The 19,278-nt window shown below is 39.3% G+C and overlaps 1 protein-coding gene across 1 annotated transcript in view; it reads left to right on the plus strand.

Annotated features, from left to right (window-relative positions):
- The window catches only part of MSRA (methionine sulfoxide reductase A), a 558,760-nt gene extending 540,430 nt beyond the window's left edge, over positions 1-18,330 (plus strand). The window contains exon 6 of the mRNA XM_036750478.1: positions 17,545-18,330. Within this exon, the coding sequence (XP_036606373.1) occupies positions 17,545-17,709 (165 nt within the window). The 3' untranslated portion in view covers positions 17,710-18,330. The remainder of the gene's footprint in view (positions 1-17,544) is intronic.
- Positions 18,331-19,278: the final 948 nt, after the last annotated feature.

The following is a 19,278-nucleotide window of genomic DNA, read 5'->3' on the forward strand; positions in this document are numbered from 1 at the left end:
GAAAAGTGAATTAGTTTTATTTTGGTTTAGTAAGCTTTGAATGAAAAGGAAAATTGATCAAGCTCTCCTGTCCATTTCCTTACCATTTAGCTGTGAATGCTTTCTAAATGAGTGATTTTTGTGGTAAGCCAGTAGCCATACCAGGGAGATGAAAGATGGGCCCCACGCAAAACTTACATATCCTATTGAGGTTTATTGATGGGATGTTCTTTTTTACAACCAGCGGAAGCCTGGAAGTGGGAGAGCGGAGATAGGGGGTGCTGTGGTTGTTTTAATCTACTTCTCAAGACGAATTTCCAGCAGCTCTTTGAGAAGCACAGTTTCTGTGGTCTCAAGGGGTAATACCAAAGGCAGCCTCTCACTTTTCCCTTTTTTCTTTTAAAAGAAAGATTCCATCTCTAATATGCATCAACACTTTTCCTTCTTTCCCTAAGATCCTAAAGCAATGATCAGTTATCTGTTACCTCCCCTCCTGGATGTTCACTTCAGGACCGTTGAGCATTTTCATTGGTTGAAGGAACAAAAGAGTTTGAACCCTGCCTTGGACATTTAACTAGCTGTGTTATCCTGGGCCATAATAGCACCTACCTTACATGGGTGTTGTGAGGATCAAATGGGTTAACATATATAAAGTGCTTTTCAAGCCTTACAGCCATGATATCAATGCTAGCCGTCTTTCATTAAAAGGGAAGGAGTGTAGAGTTTGACTCACTCTTCATCTAAATCTGCAAATGGACTGAGCCTGCTCTCATGGCCTTGGCCAGAGTCTGAGAAACTTTCTCAGAGAATAGGAGCTCACTTCTCCACACAGATGGCTATTCTTGCTATATTGACAAGGGCTCATGGCTCAGAGAATGCATGATTAGCCAATGGCAAACAGAACAGGGGTTCCATTGTTTCTTCATTGCTTAAATTTCTGACTTAACTCTTTGCTCTCACAAGCCAGTCTGCAGACCCTAAAGCAGGATATCTATCACTATAAGCATAGTGACGGCAATGACAACAGCCAGCATTTCCTAAGCCCTACTTTGTGCCAGGAGCTGATAAAAATGAAGCCCCACCCCCTGTTCTCAAAATGCTTGAAGATGAACACCAACGCAGGGCTTTTGTTCAGTATATCATCTATTGAGGTGTCTTGCATCTTTGAGATGGATCAGCAATCAATCACTGGGGCCAGCAGAGCATGAGGGAGATCAACTTGGAAAAATCTGACCAGAGGCTATGTGATTGAATAGAAAGAGCCTTGAATTTAGAATCAGGGTTTGAATGTAGGACCTGGCACTTAAAAGCATTGTGACCATGGGCTAATTACTTCATTTCTCCTGGTCTATAAAATAAGACAATTGGACTAAATCTTTCATCTTTAAACCCTATGACAACAGAGAATTATATTCTGAATTGTTACTTCATTTTTATACTGTGTAATATTTGTTAGTTCTCTTTGTATAGCTTGAACTGTGATAAGAGTCTATTAATAGGAACAGCACAATAATTATATTAAAGACATATCTAAATTATTTTCCCACATAGATATGATATATCAGTGCAATATATTGAGAGTTCATGGAAAAGTGAAGAAAATTAGAGCGGGGAATTGGAGGACCTGGATTTTAGACCTGATTTTGCCACTAACTGTAAGACAATGAATACATCATTTTTACCTCTCTACGACCCAGTTTCTTCATCTGTAAAATGAAATTGGGCTAGATGATTTGCTAAGGTTCCTTCTGACTCTATGTCCCTATCATTTTGCAATTTAAAAGCTTGTTAGAATGAATTTTATGGTACATATTTAAAATTTTGTGAATTGACAAGCATTTAAAAATTTCATCTGTCCCTCCCTCTTACCCCCTCTCCCAAATGAACAAATTAAAAAAAAACAACCTTGAAAAAGAAATCTCTCAATACATAACTGCATAGGCCAGCAAAACAAACTCCCACACTAGCCATATCTGAAAATGTATGTCTTTTTTTTTTTTTTTTGCATTTTAAGTTCATCACCTCTACTTATCAGAAGGTGAATAGCATGGTTCATCTTCATTTCTCTGATCAATGCATTATCCTTGCATTGTGATGAGAATCCTACAGTCTTTCAGGGTTGCTTTTCTCTATGATATTTTTATCATTGTGTCAATTGTTCTCCCAGTTTTCATTTTGGTATATTATGGTGTCTTTTAATTCCTGGTTATCAGTTCTTAAAAGAAAAATAAAATGAAGCGTATGCCATCTTGTGGGGAAAGGATGGTATTGACAGGCTATCCTGCTAGGGAGGAAAACGACTTGAGAAAAATGTCCGGAGAGAAAGAAGAATGAGTGAGTTGTTAGCTACGAGGAAGCAGGCCTACGTGGCTAGAGTGGAGTAGCCTGTCCAGATGGCAGAAGGGTTGGTAATGCTGATGGGAGGGTTGCTGACTACTGGGAAGCCTGAGAGGCCCCAAAAGGTCTCTATAGTTGCGGAGTGGGTCCATATTCTCCCCGCAGTGGTAGGAACTAGAATGTCTGCCATCCCTCAGACACACCCTCTGATCAGTTGCCTTCCTTATTCCTGAAATGCCCACCTCATTCTAGTTTCTGTAACAGGCCTTTTTCCGTTCCTTCAGACAATAAGGATCCCTCTTTTGTCAGATCTAATAACCCCTTGTGCCTTTGCTGTATAAGGATTTCTGATGTTTATCACATACTTATTTGTGCAGGGGCTTTCCCCAATCTATTACACTGCGTGCTTTTTGAGGGAGGGTCCACGTTGGTGTGCTTGGCATCCCCCTCAGAGGCTAGCAGATGCAGTGGTGTCCATGGTAGATGTTTGTTAAAATTCATATCCAACAAATATTTTATAAATTGCCTGTTATGTGCAAAGTTGGCCAGCTGGTTAGAGCAAAGGTCAAAATTAACTTGAGATTAAAGAGGAAAATTGAGAAGACTGGGTATAATTATATAATATCTCCTTTACAACCTATTTAAGTGATCTAGCGAATGAAAAATGGGAAACAGGTAAAAGCAAAGACTCTGGCTGTCACCATTTCTTTTAAAAGTGTATGAGATCATAGATTTAGAGCTAGAAGAGGCCATAAAAGCCATCTAGTCTAACATTTTACAAGTGAGGAAATGGAGGCCCAGAGAGCTTCAGCGACTTGTCCAATAACCCTAAGAGGTAGATGCTATTTTTAATCCCTATTTTACAGTTGAGGAAACTGAGGGAGACAGATAAGTGACTTACCCAGGGTCACAGGGCTAGCAAGTGTCCGAGGCTAAATTTGAACTCAGGTCTCCTTCACGCTTCAAGTCCAGAGCTCTATCCACAGTGCCACCTAGCTACCAGAACTACCTTAGCCAGCAAGCATTTCACAGGGCAACATTAGTTTAGAATGGCAAGTCCATTTGCAAAGCCGTATGGAGGAAGATCGAGAATGGTTTTGTCTTACAAAGCAGTGCAAAGCTGTAAAGCAGAAAGCAGATCTGCAGAAAGTTCCAGCTGAGTCAGATCATCCGGAGAGTACATAGATAGAAGAATGACAACAGAGTGATGTGAGATGCATACATTGTATATAAATAAGTATAATATAGGGTAGGACGTGATGGGACAAATACACAAAATACTCTGGGAAATTGTGAGAAATCGCTTTCAACTGGAGCGATCAGAGACAGCTTCATGGAGGAGGTGGTAAGCAAGCAGACCTTAAGATAATATAATGATAACCATTAGCAGAGTTGAAAAGAAAGTACAGGAAACAGGAAAGAGCAGAACAGCATCAGATAAAAGCTAGCAGTTCTATTTGGCTGCAATGCAGACTACATTAGGGGTAATAGTATAAAATAAGACTGAAAAGGAAGATGAGAGCTAGATTGTGGAGAGCCTCAAATACCAGATCAAAGAGAATATCATTTTTTCCAATTGGGAATAGGGAGCCACTGGTAGATTTAAGCAGAGGAGTAACATAAGTAACATAAGGAAGATTATTTTGGCAGGTTTCTGAGTATTAACTGAATGAAGAAGCTGCCCAGATAAAAGTCCTTTGTGATCAACTTAAGATGATATGGATTTCTTAACATTTTCTGAATGGTTCCCAGCTTCCTAGAATATAATAAAACATAGGAACCCTAAACAGAGAACTACAGTATGGTGATTTCCCCTTCAAAATGAAGAAATGAATGAAATAGATTTTCATATTAGTAGCTCCTGAAGATTTAGCTTAGATTCCTATTATTTAGATATACTGAAGGAGGTGACCCCAATGACTTTTTTGATCCTTAGAGCATATTGGATTTTTTTTCTCTTATTATCCATCTTCTTCCTGGAAGCATCATCTTCAAGCACACAAGAGATGCTTCTTAAGGAGCAAGATCAATAAACCATGCTAAAGCAGTTTATAAAGGATATAAAATTTCACGAAATGCTGTCATCATAACAACCCTCTCAGTTAGGAAGTGAAAACATTATTCCCACTTTACATATTAGGACACTGAGTCTTGGAGCAATTAAAAATAACTTGCCCCAGGTCCCCCAGCTAATAAGTAGTGGCAACAGAACCCAAATCTATGATTTCTGACTTCAGGTCCAGGGTCTTTACAGTTTACCACACTGCCTCTCCAGACATAGACCTTGCCCTCAAAGAGCTTACAGTGTAGTAGAGATGGTAAAATCTGACCATAAATAACTCTGAAACAACATAAAATGTGATAAGTGCATAAAAGTGCACAAAATTATATAAGGGTTCTGAGAGGAGGAACAGTACTTGTCTAAGTGAGATAAGTAAAGAATATTTCATGGAAGAGGTAGCATTTAGACTAGGCTTTGAAGGATGGGTAGTATTTTAACAATCAGAAATGTTAAGCAGTAAGTCAAAGGCAATCAAGGAGAAGAGGGGGATATGTTTGAGCAACTGGGGAAACGTCCATTTGGGCTGGAGCATAAAGTTAATGAAGGAATAATGTGAGATGAGGGTAGATAGCTGACATTTATATAGCGTTTTGTGATTTGCAAAGCACTTAGTTTAGAAGGCAGATTGTGATGGACCCTGGGCAGAGGAGCTTGGGGCATGGAAAAGAGCTTGTACAAAAGAGCCTGCAAAGAGATAGGCAACTGACTATCATGTGAGGGAAAAGCATAAGTTAGTTTGGCCAGGGCATAGAGGGCGTGAAGGACAGTAATGTGCACTATGTGATGTGTGTTGACCTCCCTGACTTGCCTTAAGTCCCAGCTAAAATCTTTCTATAAGAAGCCTTCTCCCAACCCCTCTTAATTCCAGTGCTTTGCCTCTGTTAATTATCCATCTATCCTGTATGTAGCTTGCTTTGTACCTATTTGTCTGCTTGTTACCTCCTCCATTAGATTGTAAGCTCCTTGAGAGCAGGGGCTGTCTTCTGCCTCTTTCCGTATCCTCACTCTTAGTGTAATGCCTGGCACATATAATTAGGCCCTTAAGAAATGTTTATTTATGGATTTATCGATTGACTAAGCCTGGACAGGTAAACTAGTTGCAGCCTGATTGTCAAGGGCTTTAAATGACAAACAGAGGAGTTTGTCTTTTATCCTAGAGGCAAAAGCAGCCTCTGAAATTTCTTGAACAGCCATAGGATCACAGACTTCCAGGTCATCGAGCATGGATAGAGAGGAGCTGGGATGAGGAAGAAGGAAGGGTCAAAGATGATGCCGAGGTTCTGAGCCTGGGTGCCATTAATAGCAGTAGGACATATCAAAAGCAGCTCATATTTTCTTCCTCATTAGAATGTACATTTCTTGAGAACAGGTCCTATTGATTTGGTTTGGTTTTTTTTATTTTTTACTTTTCTTTGTGTCCTTACTGCTAATCACAAGAACTCAACTGTAGTAATGCTTGACTAAAGGGTCTGATTTTGTTGGAAAGATAACTTGTCCTAGAGGTTCCACGTTAGACTCATGGACTAGAACTGATAATGTCCTTACTGTTTCTACAACCTAGAGGCTCAAATGCCAGGGGACACCCCTCTTTCCCGCCGTTCAACCACAGGGAATGTGTGACTCAGTGGCCTTAGAAATCCTGTTCTTTAGTGAGGCAGGGCCCAAGCTAAGACTGGAGTGAGTTTGGATTAAGGCTAGGGATGAAGTGTGCCTGTGTATGAGTAAAATGCTCAATGGAATTTAGAAGTAGGAATGACATTCAGTGCTGAGGGCATGCTGGACCCTGTAGCAACGGCTAGAGCCAGTGTTAAGTCCCAGGGCATCCTTGGCTACAAATACTTGCAGAGCAGCCATACAAATCATTTGGACCTGACAGTATAGGCATTCAGATTTTTTTTTGCTATTCATACTCCAGGGAAGGCTGCCAGGAGAGAGAGCCTATCTGCAGTCCCCTTGTTTCCCTTCACTCCCCATAACCCCAATTCTAATAACCACATGATATGGTACAGAATGAAACAGCTGCCTTTCTCTGTATGTGTATACTTCACAGGTGCTGAAAACTGTGCTCTGAGACCCAGAAGGAAATTTGAATCATCTTAATTCTCTTCTGAACTCACCTTTTTTTTTTTTTGCTTGATTCTTGAAAGATTTTTTTCTCTAATTTTCTATGGAATTATATCTTTTTTAAAAAATTAATTTCTAAATATAAAGTTTAGTTAAATAGTAATATTCCATTTGGGGAGGCTGCTTTCATCCTACTGTCCTAGGTGACATAGTGCTAATACGGATTGAAATCAAGAAGGATGTTCACAGCCCTGAACTGGGTTGTCTCTGCTACCCTTATGCACGGGAGTTTCTTTAGAATTCTCTCTCAGATTTAAAGAGATAGACAAAGAAAGTGTCACATTGAAATCTCAGCAGAGAATCTTCATCTTTTCAGGGAGGTTGAAATATTCCAGATCTCGTTCACTAGTATAATTAGAGGGGGGAGGAGGAGGTGTGATAGAAATGGAAGCTTCCTGAAAATTTCTCAATTCTCCCTCCTCACCTCCTTCTGCCTACCCTGCCCACTGCCTACAATCCTGAAGCCCTGTAGCTGCCAGTAGGTAGCGTAGCCAAATCTGCACCTGTGTCCAGAGCATGGCGCAGCAGTTGCTGTGGAAAGCTGGCATGCCTCTATTCCCAGGAAGCTGTGAATTCTGGAGCTCAGCTTCCGAATGCCTAGAATAGGAAACATGTGACTAGACAGAAGCTGTTTTCTATTCTAACCTAGAATGTTAGAGCTGGAAGAGATCCCAAGCATTTTTACTTAACCTTGCTGTGTTCTTCAAACCAGTCTTAGCTCATCTAGTCTCTTTATAGTTCAATAATTTAATGACCCAGCCAGTGTCCCAAGTGGGCAAATGCTAGGAATGGGGTGGGGGTGGGGGGCCGCTTGGGAAGGGAGGAGAGTGAGAGCCGTGGAATACAAAGAACATAAGTCAAAACTCCTGCCTTCAAGGAGTCTCCATTCCACTAGGAAGATTGGACATGAAAAGATAATTAACACTCTTGGGATGTGAGTGAAAGGGGCTGGATAGAACAACAAATCCTATAGGAGATCAGAGGTGGGAGGAATTCCCATGGCTTATCAGGCTGTCAGAGAAAGCTTGACAGGGAAGGAAGGACTGGCTAAGTAGAAAGGAGGAGCATTCCAGGAAGGAGGGTGGAGGGGAGCAAAGGTTCCCAGAGGGGTCAGGAAGCATAAATAAGACAGAGGAATCCTGGGCTGTTGGATTTAGAAGGGACCTTAGAGAATAGTTGAGGTCCACCATCCTTATTTTAGAGACAATAAAAGGGACATGAAGTGACTCAGTCATGGTCAGAGAGCTAAGTTTAAGGCAGACTGGCATCTAGAATGCAGGTCTTCTAAATTCTAGCACAGTTCTATTTTCATGACATCTTATCTCACCCAGGAGATTTAGGGTAGACCAGTTTGACAAGAATGGAAGATTTGTGTGGAAGTTAATTCTGGAGAGTTGCTAGGGCAGCTCTGTGGTGCAGTGGATAGAGCACTGGGCTTGAAATCAGGAAGACTCATCTTCATGAGTTCAAATCCAGCCATGTATTATCTGTGTGAACCTGGGAAAGCCACTGTTTTGCCTTAGTTTTCCTCAGCTGTAAAATGAGCTGGAGAAGGACCTTGTGGAAATACAGAATGTGACTTTAAAGTAGGCTGCCAGGTCAGCCCCATTCTGTGACTTTTTCAGTAACCTTTGAAACCACTTAAGGCCCTTAACCTCAGGTCCCTGCACGTGTTTTTTTGTTTATTTGTATGTTTTTACAATTGTATTTCAATGTAATTGACTTATTTTGTAATTCTGTATATTTTATTTTGTACATTTAAAAACCTTACTCTTAGAAGGGTAGAGGCTTCACCAGACTGACTGCTGAAGGAGTTCATGCCATCTCCTTCTCCAGTTCTACAGAATGCTTGTTCCAAGGCCAAGGAAACCAGAAGGCCAGTAGACAGAGTACATTGCTTCAGATGAAAAGAAAAGAGAATTAGCGGGGCACTCTCATCAAGCCCATAGACTTTCGTAGCTGGGGATTCCATCATTCCATAGGAGTTTGATGAGATGACTGCCTTTCATCCAAAGCTAAATATTCCATCATTCTGTGATTCTAGGCATGTTATTACTGGGGAATTCTAGCCATTGAGATATCTGTGGTTTTCCTTTGGGAACTGTTTCCTTATCTCTTTAGTTGTTAGCATTCCATCCCTTGCAAAATTACTTCCTATTTACATATCTGGCCACCTGTTGAATCCCTTCTGTATAATGTAGGTTCCTTGAGGGTTGTGATCGTTTTTGTTTTGTCTTTGTTCTTTGAATTTGGTAGATACTTATTCAGTGCTTATTGAATTCAATCTTAAATCTCTACAATCCACTAATTTCCAAACAAGCTTTTGTCATTTGCTACAGTCTGTCTCCCTAATCCATTTTGTAGAGAAAGCTAGAATGAATGCTGTTCTAGCATCTACTAGAATACTTTACTAGTATTTACTAGAATAAATGTGGTTCTATGGAATAAAAGAGAGGAGGATAGCAGACAAAATGTCCTTTCCAATGTTTCTATCAGTGACAACAGCGTTTCCCTAGTCATCATGAATTAAAACCTTGGAGTCACCTTTGGCTCCATTCTGTTCATTCCTCATCCAGCCATTCAGCAAGGATTACCAATTCTTCCTTTGAAATATCTCATCCTTCCTCTCTATTAATACAACCACAACTTGGTTATTTTTTCTAGGGAGGGATAAAACAGGAATACAAGCAAGTAACAAAGGTCAAAGAAAAAACCAAAGTGCTCCAGGATTATATGAGAAAGGAGAAAGTACTAATAGCTGTGGAGGTCAGCAAAGGTTCAATAGAAGAGTTGGTTAGGTCACTGAATCTTTTTTTTAAATAGTATTTTATTTTTCCCCAGTTACATGGTAAAACAATATTTAGCATTTGGTTGTTTTTGAGTTCCAAATTCTATCCCTCCTTCTCTCCTTCTCTTCCCCCCGCCAAGGTAAGCAATCATGTAAAACATGACCATATTATTCATTTTGTACAAGAAGACTTGAACAAAAAAAAAAAGAAAGTGAAAAACAGTATGCTCCACACTGTATTCAGATAACGTCAGTTCTTACTCTGGAGGTGGATAGCACGTTTCATCATGAGTCCTTTGGGATTGTCTTAGATCATTGTGTTGCTGAGAATAACTAAGTCATTCACAGTTCATCATTGTACAGTGTTGCTGTTACCATGTACAACGTTCTTCTGGTTCTGCTCACCTCACTTTGCATTAGTTCATGTAAATCTTTACAGGTTTTTCCTGAAATCATCCTGCTTGTCATTTCTTATAGAACAATAATATTCCATCACAATCATATACCACACCGCTTGTTCAGCCATTCCCCAATTGATGGGCATCCCCTCAATTTCGATTCTTAACCACCACAAAAAGAGCTGCTATAAATATTTTTGTACAAATAGGTCCTTGGCACTGAGTCTTAAAAGAGGATAAGGAATGTAAAAGGCAGATATGAAGAGGGAGCTTATTCCAGATGTGAGGTGTGGCTTGTGCAAATGCAGGAGGTAGAAGATGACTTGTGTGCTGAGAATCTCGAGTAGGCTGGTTTGGAACATAAAGTGCATGAAGAATAGTAATGAGAAACAAGGCTGGAAAGGTACAGCGAAGCCACTAAAGAGGGCTTTAATTCCCAGGCTGAGGAGTTTATATTTTTTTCTAGAGACATTAAGAAGCCACTGAAGATTTTTGAGTAGGAGGATGAAAAAAACACTATCATGAAAACACATACTGTCTCTTGCAGTCTGATGTTGAATATTGTTTATGTATTGGGAATGCTGGAGAACTTTGAGAAGGCACTTTGGGGAAGGAGGAGAAAGAGAAATAGTTACTTCAAGAGTTTACAATTGGGTCAGGGAGCCAGGAAAATATTTATGCTACTGGGCATGCTGTGATGAAGAGAGCACTGGCCTGGAGTGAGAGGACCTGGGTTCACATTGCACCTCTAGTGCATGCTACCTAAGTTACCTTGGTCAAGTCACTTACTTACCCCAGTTGGGCTTTACTTTCCTCATCTTTAAATTGAAAGGGTTAGACTGCATGGCATCTGAAGCTCCTTTCAGTTCTAAAACTATAAGAGATATCAGATGGTTTGAAGAGTTAAAACAGAGAGATCAGTGAAGAGGCACCCCATTAAGCCCAGGCACCTGGTAAACAAAACCTGAATAACATTACCAAGAATCATAAGATTTAGTACTGGAACAGACCTTAAGAAATAATTTAGTTCAACTCCATCATCTTCCAGAAGAGGAATCTGAAGCAAGAGAGAATAAGGTCAAAGGCACAAGTGGAGATATTAGCTGTGAAAAGGCCTAACACTGCTGTGTGATGGCACCTGATCTAGGAGGGGGATAAATCAGATTAGAAGGTCGTAACAGACAGAATCAACTGGACATGATGGTGACTTTGATGTTGGGAATAAAGGAGAAAGATAAAAAGATGGTGGGAAATTTAGAAGCCTTTGGTCTTTTCTGGCAGTAATGGGAAAATTGAGATGAGCTAATGGTTTAATAATGGGCAGCTATGTGGTGTGGTGGATAGAGCACCTGACCTGCAGTCAGGAAGACTTGAGTTCAAATCTATCCTCAGACACTTACTAGCTGTGTGACTCTGGGAAAGTCACTTAAGCATTTTTGCCTCAGTTTTCTCATCTGTAAAATGAGCCAGAGAAGGAAATGGCAAACCGCTCCGGTATCTTTGCCAAGAAAACTCCGAATGGGGTCACAAAGAATCAGACATGACTGAAAACAACAAAAACAACAAATAGTTTAGCAGAAATTATAGTGAGTGCTAATAGTGACATGTTATGCTTTAGATATCCTCATGGATATCCAATGGAAATATCAGGTATTCAAGTGTAACCAAGCTGGAAAGAATGTCATCAGGTCAGAGGCAGAGGGATATTCAGAAGCCTTCTCTGAACAAGTAATTATTCAAACTGTAGCTAGATAAATCCCTCGCAGAAGTTAGTGTATATAGAAATGAGCAGAGCTAAGTCTAAACCTTGATGTATGGCAGTGGTTGAGGAGAAGACGAGGAACCAAGAAAAGAGATAGAGAAGTAGCAGCCAGAGAGGTCTGAGATGCAGAGGATGCCAGACAACAAAGATCAGAAAGCCGGTTAAGGAGAAGACATGGGTCAACAGAGTCATAGGAAGTAGAGATAGTGAGGATACCATTGTTTGCCAAGGAGAAGGGATGATTATTGTGGAGCATCTCAGGCCCTTCATTCATACTTGTAGGGCCCAAAACAGAAATAGGGCCAGTGAAAGTGGAACCAAGGACAGCAATGGGATGGCACAAATAAAAGACAGGCTAAGGACTGGAATTAAGAAATAGCCTCACCAGGTGAACATTTGTAATGGTGGCCCCTGGGTAAGTAAGCCCCATTTCATAGTAACAGGCTTGTTCTCTTTTTCCTGATGTCAGTTAATACCACATCAGAAAAACAGAAGGAAGCTGATTGGCATTGAAATTATTGGCATTGCTTCCTGTTGACTTGTGAATCCTATGAGAGAATTGGCTGATTCTGAGCCAGGTGGTTGGATAGCACTCTTGGCATTGGTTGATTAGCTTCATGTTGCCTTCGTGGCCCACTTGGTTTAGAAAAACACAGTCTTTGTCATCCTAGCCTAATGAGCAAAACCACCCTTCCACATTATATTCAAATGCTCAGGAAAATGTAAGGCGCTATAGAAATGCATAATAACAAACCCAGGTCCTGGTTGGTAAACTTGAGGCTTTTCATGTCAATCCTCCCTGCTCATCATGACCAAGTGGCAATCAGAGGCGTCTAAATGAGCATAGATAGGAAGAGCATAAGGAGATGGGAGCATGCTATTGAGGAATGAGCCCAGAGTATCTTTGGTTAGAGAGAGGTCCTGTACGGGGGAGCAGGTGAAGAGAGTGCTCTATATCCTTGGTTGAGGACCTGTCTGGAGAGTTCCCTGGGGCTAAGACAGAATCTAGAGGTGGGTCACTGGGCTGAGACAGGAAAGTGCCTGACAGCTATGGCAGAAACTGGGAGCTGGTTGGTAAGATTTTGCCAGTCAGTCAGTGTCTCATGAAGTGCAGTCGTGCTGTGAGCTTCTTACCTATATGGGGTGAAGGAGGATGAAGAGTTGAGGTGACTGAAATTATGATTCTGGATGACCATGAAATGATGATGGTGGCCTTGATAGAAGTAGGGAAATTTGAGAAAGGACCACCAAGGTAATGAATATTTTGGACACAAAAACTTTCAGTGGTTTGCTACCATATCATAAATTAGCTAAGAACTGCTTTGGTGGAAGGAGTACTCACAGTGACAAAATCAAAGCTCTCAAAGTATGAAACTAAGTTATGTATGTATGCATGTGTGTATGTATGTACGTATGTATATGGACACATGTATCCATATATCATCTCTCTCCTGTTAGAACCATGAGAGCATATCTTAGACCAATCCCGTCTTCCATAGAAGGCACTTAAAATATATGGAATTGAACTAAGTACTTTAATAATACTAAGAGTTAACCTTTATATAGTGCTTACTATGTGCCAGGCACTGTGCTAAAAGCTTTATAATTGTTATCTCATTTGGTCCTCACAACAACGTTGGTAAGTTAGGTTCTGTTGTTAGCCTCATTTTACAAATGGGGAAACTGAGATAAACAAAGGTTAAGTGACTTGTCCAGGGTCATACAGCTAGCAAGTGTCTGAGGCCACATTTGAACTCCAATCTCCCTGACTCCAGCCCAGCGTTCTATCCGCTGTACCACCTAGTTTATTCATTATCAGAAACATAGGATGAAAACATTATATATACATACTCATTAGGTTGACATTATATAAAAGACTAATATCGCCAAAGTCAGGTGGCTCCAATCTTTAAGCCTTAAGGGGTAGATTTTTCTTTTTTAAAAAAAAGTATTATTTTTTCAATTAACAAGCATTTATTTTCTGTCTCTCCTCTGTCTTGAACAAAAAACAACCCCACAAAAACCTCTTGTAACAAATATACATAGCCTAGCAAAGCAAATTCCCTCATTGTATATGTCCCAAAATGTATGTGTCATTCTGAATTTTTAGTCTGTTACCTCTTTGTGGGTAGCATGGTTCATCTTTGGCCTTCAAAAATCATGATTTTTAATTGCATTCTTCAAAGTTTTCTAGTATTTCAAAGTTGCTTTTCTTTAAAATTGTATGAATTGTTCCCTTCGTTCTGCTTACTTTACTCTGCATCAATTCATATAGGTCTTCCAGTTATTCTCTGAAATTATCCATTTAATCATTTCTTATGGTACAGCAATATCCCATTACATTCATATATCATGATTTGTTTAGCCATCTTCAGTAGTTTCTGGGTTGTTTTTTTTTTTTTGCTCCTGCAAAAAGAGTTGCTATAAATATTTTGGTACAGATGTGTCATTTTCTTCTTTCTTCAATCCATTGAGGGTATGTGCCTAATAGTTGTATCACTGGGTCAAAGTGTGTGTACATTTTAGTGACTCTGGGGGCATAGTTCCAAATTGCTTTTTAGAATGATTATCCCGAATCCAAGCTCCACTAGCAGTGCATTACTGTGCCTGTTTTCCCAGAGTCCCTCAAATATTTGTCTTTTTCTTCTTTGATCACATTTGCCAATCTGATGAAAGTGAGGTAGAGCCTTAGGTTTGTTTTTATTTAATTTGCTCTAATTATAACTGCATTTGATTAAAACCTTTAAATTTTATATAACCAAAATTACTCATTTTGTCCTCTGTGATCCTCTCTATTATTTGTTTGATCATGAATGCCTCCTCTCTTCATACATCTGTAAAAGGTAATTTCTTCCTTAGTCCTCTAATTTGCTAATGATATCCCTTTTTGTGTCTAAGTCATGTATCCATTTGGAGTTTCTCTTGGTGTATGGTGTGAGATGTTGGTCTGTACCTAATTCTGCCAAACTTTTCCAGTTTTACCAACATTTTTTCGGTAACTGGGATCTGTGGGTTTATTGAACACAATACTAAAGTGTTTGTTTGCTTCTGTATATTATGTGCTTAATCTCTTCCCCTGATTAATCTCTCTTGTTTTAATCAATATGTTTCAATGAATACTACTTTGTCGTATATTTCAAGCTCTGGTACAGCTGGGCCTTTACCACTTCTCTTTTTTCATCATTTCTCTTGAGATTCTTGATCTTTTGTCCCTCCAGATGAATTTCCTTGTTCCATAAAGCAATCAATTGATTGATTGATTGGTACAGCACTAAATAAACAAGTTAATTTAGGTGGTATTGTCATTTTTATTATACTGCCTTTGCCTACTCATGAGCAATTAACATTTCCTCAGTTATTTAGGTCTGGTTTTTTTTCAGTTTCATTCATATAGTCCCTACGTATGTATTAATAGGATCCCAAATATTATACATTCTGTAGTTATTTTCAATGGAATGTCTCTTCCTCCTGAACCTTTTTGATAATAAATAGGAATTCTTATTATTTATATGGATTTATTCTATATTCTGCAACTTGACTGAATTTCAATTAATTTTCATTAACTCTTTAAGGTTCTCTAGATAGACCATCATATCATTTGCAAAAACAAATAATCATTTTGTTTCCTCTTGCCTAGAATGAGATTCTCTCAATTTCTCTTTCTTGTTTTGTTGCTATAGTTAGTATTTCTAGCACAATGTTAAAAAGTAGTGATGATAATTGGCATCCTTGCTTTGCCCCAGTCTTATCAGAAAGGCCTCTAACTTTCCTACATTTTATAAACAATGTTTCCTTTTGGTTTTAAATAAATATTATTTACCATGTTAAGGAAAAATTCATTTATTCCTTTACATTATAGTGTTTTTAACAGAAATGGATATGGATTTTCACAAAAACGTTTTTAGCTTTGATCATATAAATTACATAATTTATGTTACTAATATGTTCTATTATAGTGTCTATATTGTAGTGTCTGTATATCCTTATAGTAAACCAATCTAGTGTCTGATAGAAATACAACTCAATCATAATTTATAATATTTTTAATGTGTTGTTAATATGTAGCCTATTTGCTAATGGCATATTTTCAAACCAATTTCTTCTACCGTACTCCTGTAGGGAGTAGTGTTTCCTTCCCTGAGCTGCTCAGGGACTTGTCAAGTAATTCCTACCTCCTCCCTCTAACTTTGAGACTTCGGAGTCAAAAATCCTCCCCCAATCACTGTGATCCTAAGGCTTTAGAGAAATGTTTTTAAAAATCTTCTACTAAAATAAATGTTAGAGATACCTGCCCTAAATATACACAAAATTAACCTACACTGAGAGAGAAAAGCCAGAACAACGAAGAGAACGAGTATTGTTTTATATGCTTACTTTTTGGCGTCATATATTTACCTATATATCAATTTTAAATCTGTAACTATTTTTATAATCAAATATAATTTTTACATTTATATATAATTTAAATATTTTATATTTAAATTTTATATTTATATATATAATTTATATATTCAACAGATATTAGTTGATGATCATTGTCTTACTGTATACCTTTCGATGCCTCCTTTCTATGCCACTAGGTTCTTAAAAGCCACACTAGTAGCCTGTGAGCTCTTACCAGTCCTACCAAGCTGAAAATGCTCTCAGTATTGATTCTCCAGGGATACCTTGGATAAGTGGCTCATCTAAGGATCAGACTAGCTAAGTTTGGAGAGGCTCATCACTGGAAAGCTGATGTGATTTAAGTTTTCAGTCAGGGTAATTCATGATGGCCTTAGTAAGGCACAGAGGGATGGAGATCCACACTGGTGGAGGGTATGTCCATGCCAGCGAAATCACAGATCCTTTAAATTTTGAAGGATATTGATGATGGTTCAGTTTGACCAAAAAGTTGTAACAAGGGTTTTGTGGCCTCTCCTTGATGACCTTTAAGTAGATTTAAGATCATTCACTGTCGACAACCTGAAAGACGGGTTGTTGTGAGCAAAGGGCTTAATAACAGGAAAGCCTTGGGGCAGTGAGTAGAGCACCAGCCCTGGAGTCAGGAGGATCTGAGTTCAACTCCAGCCTCAGATACTTGACACACTTACCAGCTGTGTGACCTTAGGCAAGTCACTTAACCCCAATTGCCTTGCCTTCTCCCCTCCAAAAAAAAAATAATGGTAAAGCTTTACTCTCTTACTGTGGTCTATTATCTCCCCAGTCCTATCCTACATATTTTGCAGCCTGGCTAGTTTGAAAGTTGACTGCTTATAAACTTGGCATTATAGGAACGTAGAATGTCAGAGCTAGAAGGTACCTTAAAGGCCACATCCAACCACCTTATATTCAAATGGAAACACTGAAGCCCAATGAGGTGGAATGACTTGTTCCTGGTCAAGCATCTAATTCATGGAGAGCTTCTTTATGTTCACTCTGTCCTAGTTCATCTTGTCGCTGTCTCATTGCTCGAGCAGTCAAGTCATCACTAAGTATCTCTTTCCTTGGTTTTGTTCTACATGTAAACTTTAACAGTTGGGTTTTAGGAGGTAGAGGACATGGGTTCGAATTTCAGCTTTGCTTCTTACTAGCTGTATGATCTTGAGCAAATTGCTTGACTTTTCTGTGCCTTGATTTCCTCCTCAGTAAAATGGGGAATCATCATAGATTAGAGCCAGAAGGAATTTTGGATCTCATCCAGTCCAACCCCCTCATTTTACAGATGAGAAAACCGAGACCCAGAAGGGTCAAGATACTTACCCAAGGTAACAGGCAGTTAGCAGCAATGCCAGGATTCAGACCCAGATCCTCTCATTCCAGTGTTGGTACTCTGCACTACCCTACTTCTTAGGATCATTGTGAAGATCAAATGAGATAATTCACATAAAGTATTTTGTAAACATTAAACAAATCCTCTGATCTTAAGCAAATTATTTAACCTCAGGGTCCTGTTCTGTGAAATGAGGATAATAATATATTTATTACCTACCTCCCAAGATTGTTATGAGAATCAAATGAAATAATTCATGTAGAGTATTTTAAGTGTAAAAACTCCATTAATGCCAGCTACTCTGATGTCGATGACAGTGATTAACAAACTGCTCTCTCTTCACAGGTCCTTACAGAAAGTGGCTACGGTACAATTACAACTGACATCCAAGAGGGTCAAGAATTCTATTATGCTGAAGATTACCATCAACAATACCTCAGCAAGAATCCCAATGGATACTGTGGCCTGGGAGGCACAGGAGTTTCCTGTCCCGTTGGAATGAAAAATTAGTTAATGCCCGTATGATGGCATTAAGCTTGCATTTGCTAATGGCAGTGCTATAGGGTAATTGACCAGAAGCATAGCTTTCAAATTCTGGCTCTATAAGGGGTTTCTAAACAAATGAAATACAATGATGCCCTGATATGATGTGAACATCTCATGCTGAATTCTATGATAGCTGACTTTATGTGATTTATTGGAACTACACCTTGTGGTACGAGATACTAATTAAAATGATCAAGCCTAAAATGTTAGCAGTTTCTAGTTTCTGAAATAAGGGGGGAATGCAAGGGAGGGGATGATAGGAAGTTGTTTCTGGTAGGAAAAGCTTTAACATTGCCCTGGCCTAGGCAACATGCAGTCTTCCTTTGCTGTGCCATCAGATTTGTAGTCATTTGTGGCCATGATGACATGTTTACAGAAATACTTCTCTGTACTGAATACAAATGTGTAGTTACACAAGAATAGAGCCTATGGAGCTCTTGGTGCCTGTTACAGGCTTCCTCGTGGCAATAGAAAGATCCAAATTTGCTTTATGGATTATGATGCTTCGCTTATAGCAATGAGAAGGATAGCAAATGCATAATCTAATAAAAGTTTATAGTCTGAATAAAACCAACCTGATGTTTAGCTTGCTTTTTACCTGCTTCAGTGCATTGTCTCAATGAATTGTAAGATGAATTTGCAGCCTTTAAAGAAATGAACAGAAAAAGCAGTACAACTGATCACACATCTCTCATCACTTTCCCTAAAGAGAAAAATCAATATGATTGGAAGTTTGGAAACTATAGCATACACCTCAAGGATTTTCATAGGAATTTTATACTAATGGGGTTCAGTGAAATAGTTAGAGAAGGCATGAAAATGTAGAGATACCACTTCCTCTCCCTCTTTCCACCAAGGAGATTGGCTACTAAAATAGTCAGCATCAGGCCAGCCAGGGATGGATTGAAAGGCTTTCCTTCAGGGCCTGGCCATCTCCAGATGCTCTGGTGTGGCCATAATCCTGGGAGAGCCTACCATACCTTGCATTCCATTTGTAATTCTTCTTAGAGTTGTACTTGCCACAGCTATTATTTTCATTCTTCCAATTTTCACTGAATATAGAGGAGGGAAGAATGTTAATTCATAGGTAAATTTTATAATAATGCAGTGTAGTGGGGCAGCTAAGTGGCACAGTGAGTAGAGCTCCAGCCCTGGAGTCAGGAGGACCTGAGTTCAAATGTGGCCTCAGACACTTGATACATGTACTAGCTATGTGACCTTAGGCAAGTCACTTAACCCCAATTGCCCTGCCTTCCCCCCTCCAAAAAAAAATGCAGTGTAGTAGCAGATAGAGTATTTGGGTTGGGATCGGGAGAATAGGATTGAAATCCCACTTTCTAGCTCTGTAACTTAACCTCTCTATATATGACGCAGTTCCCTAAGACTTATCTAGAAAGTCATAGATGAATTGTGTTTGCCTCTTTGGGAAGGGTTCTCACATTAGGAATTCCCTACATGGTTGAATTTGTATCCTAGACTTAAGTCATATTTCTATATATGAAAGGCAGGAATGCAAATTAATAGTAATGACGG

Source organism: Trichosurus vulpecula, chromosome 3 (assembly GCF_011100635.1).
Source record: "Trichosurus vulpecula isolate mTriVul1 chromosome 3, mTriVul1.pri, whole genome shotgun sequence".
NCBI lineage: Eukaryota > Metazoa > Chordata > Mammalia > Diprotodontia > Phalangeridae > Trichosurus > Trichosurus vulpecula.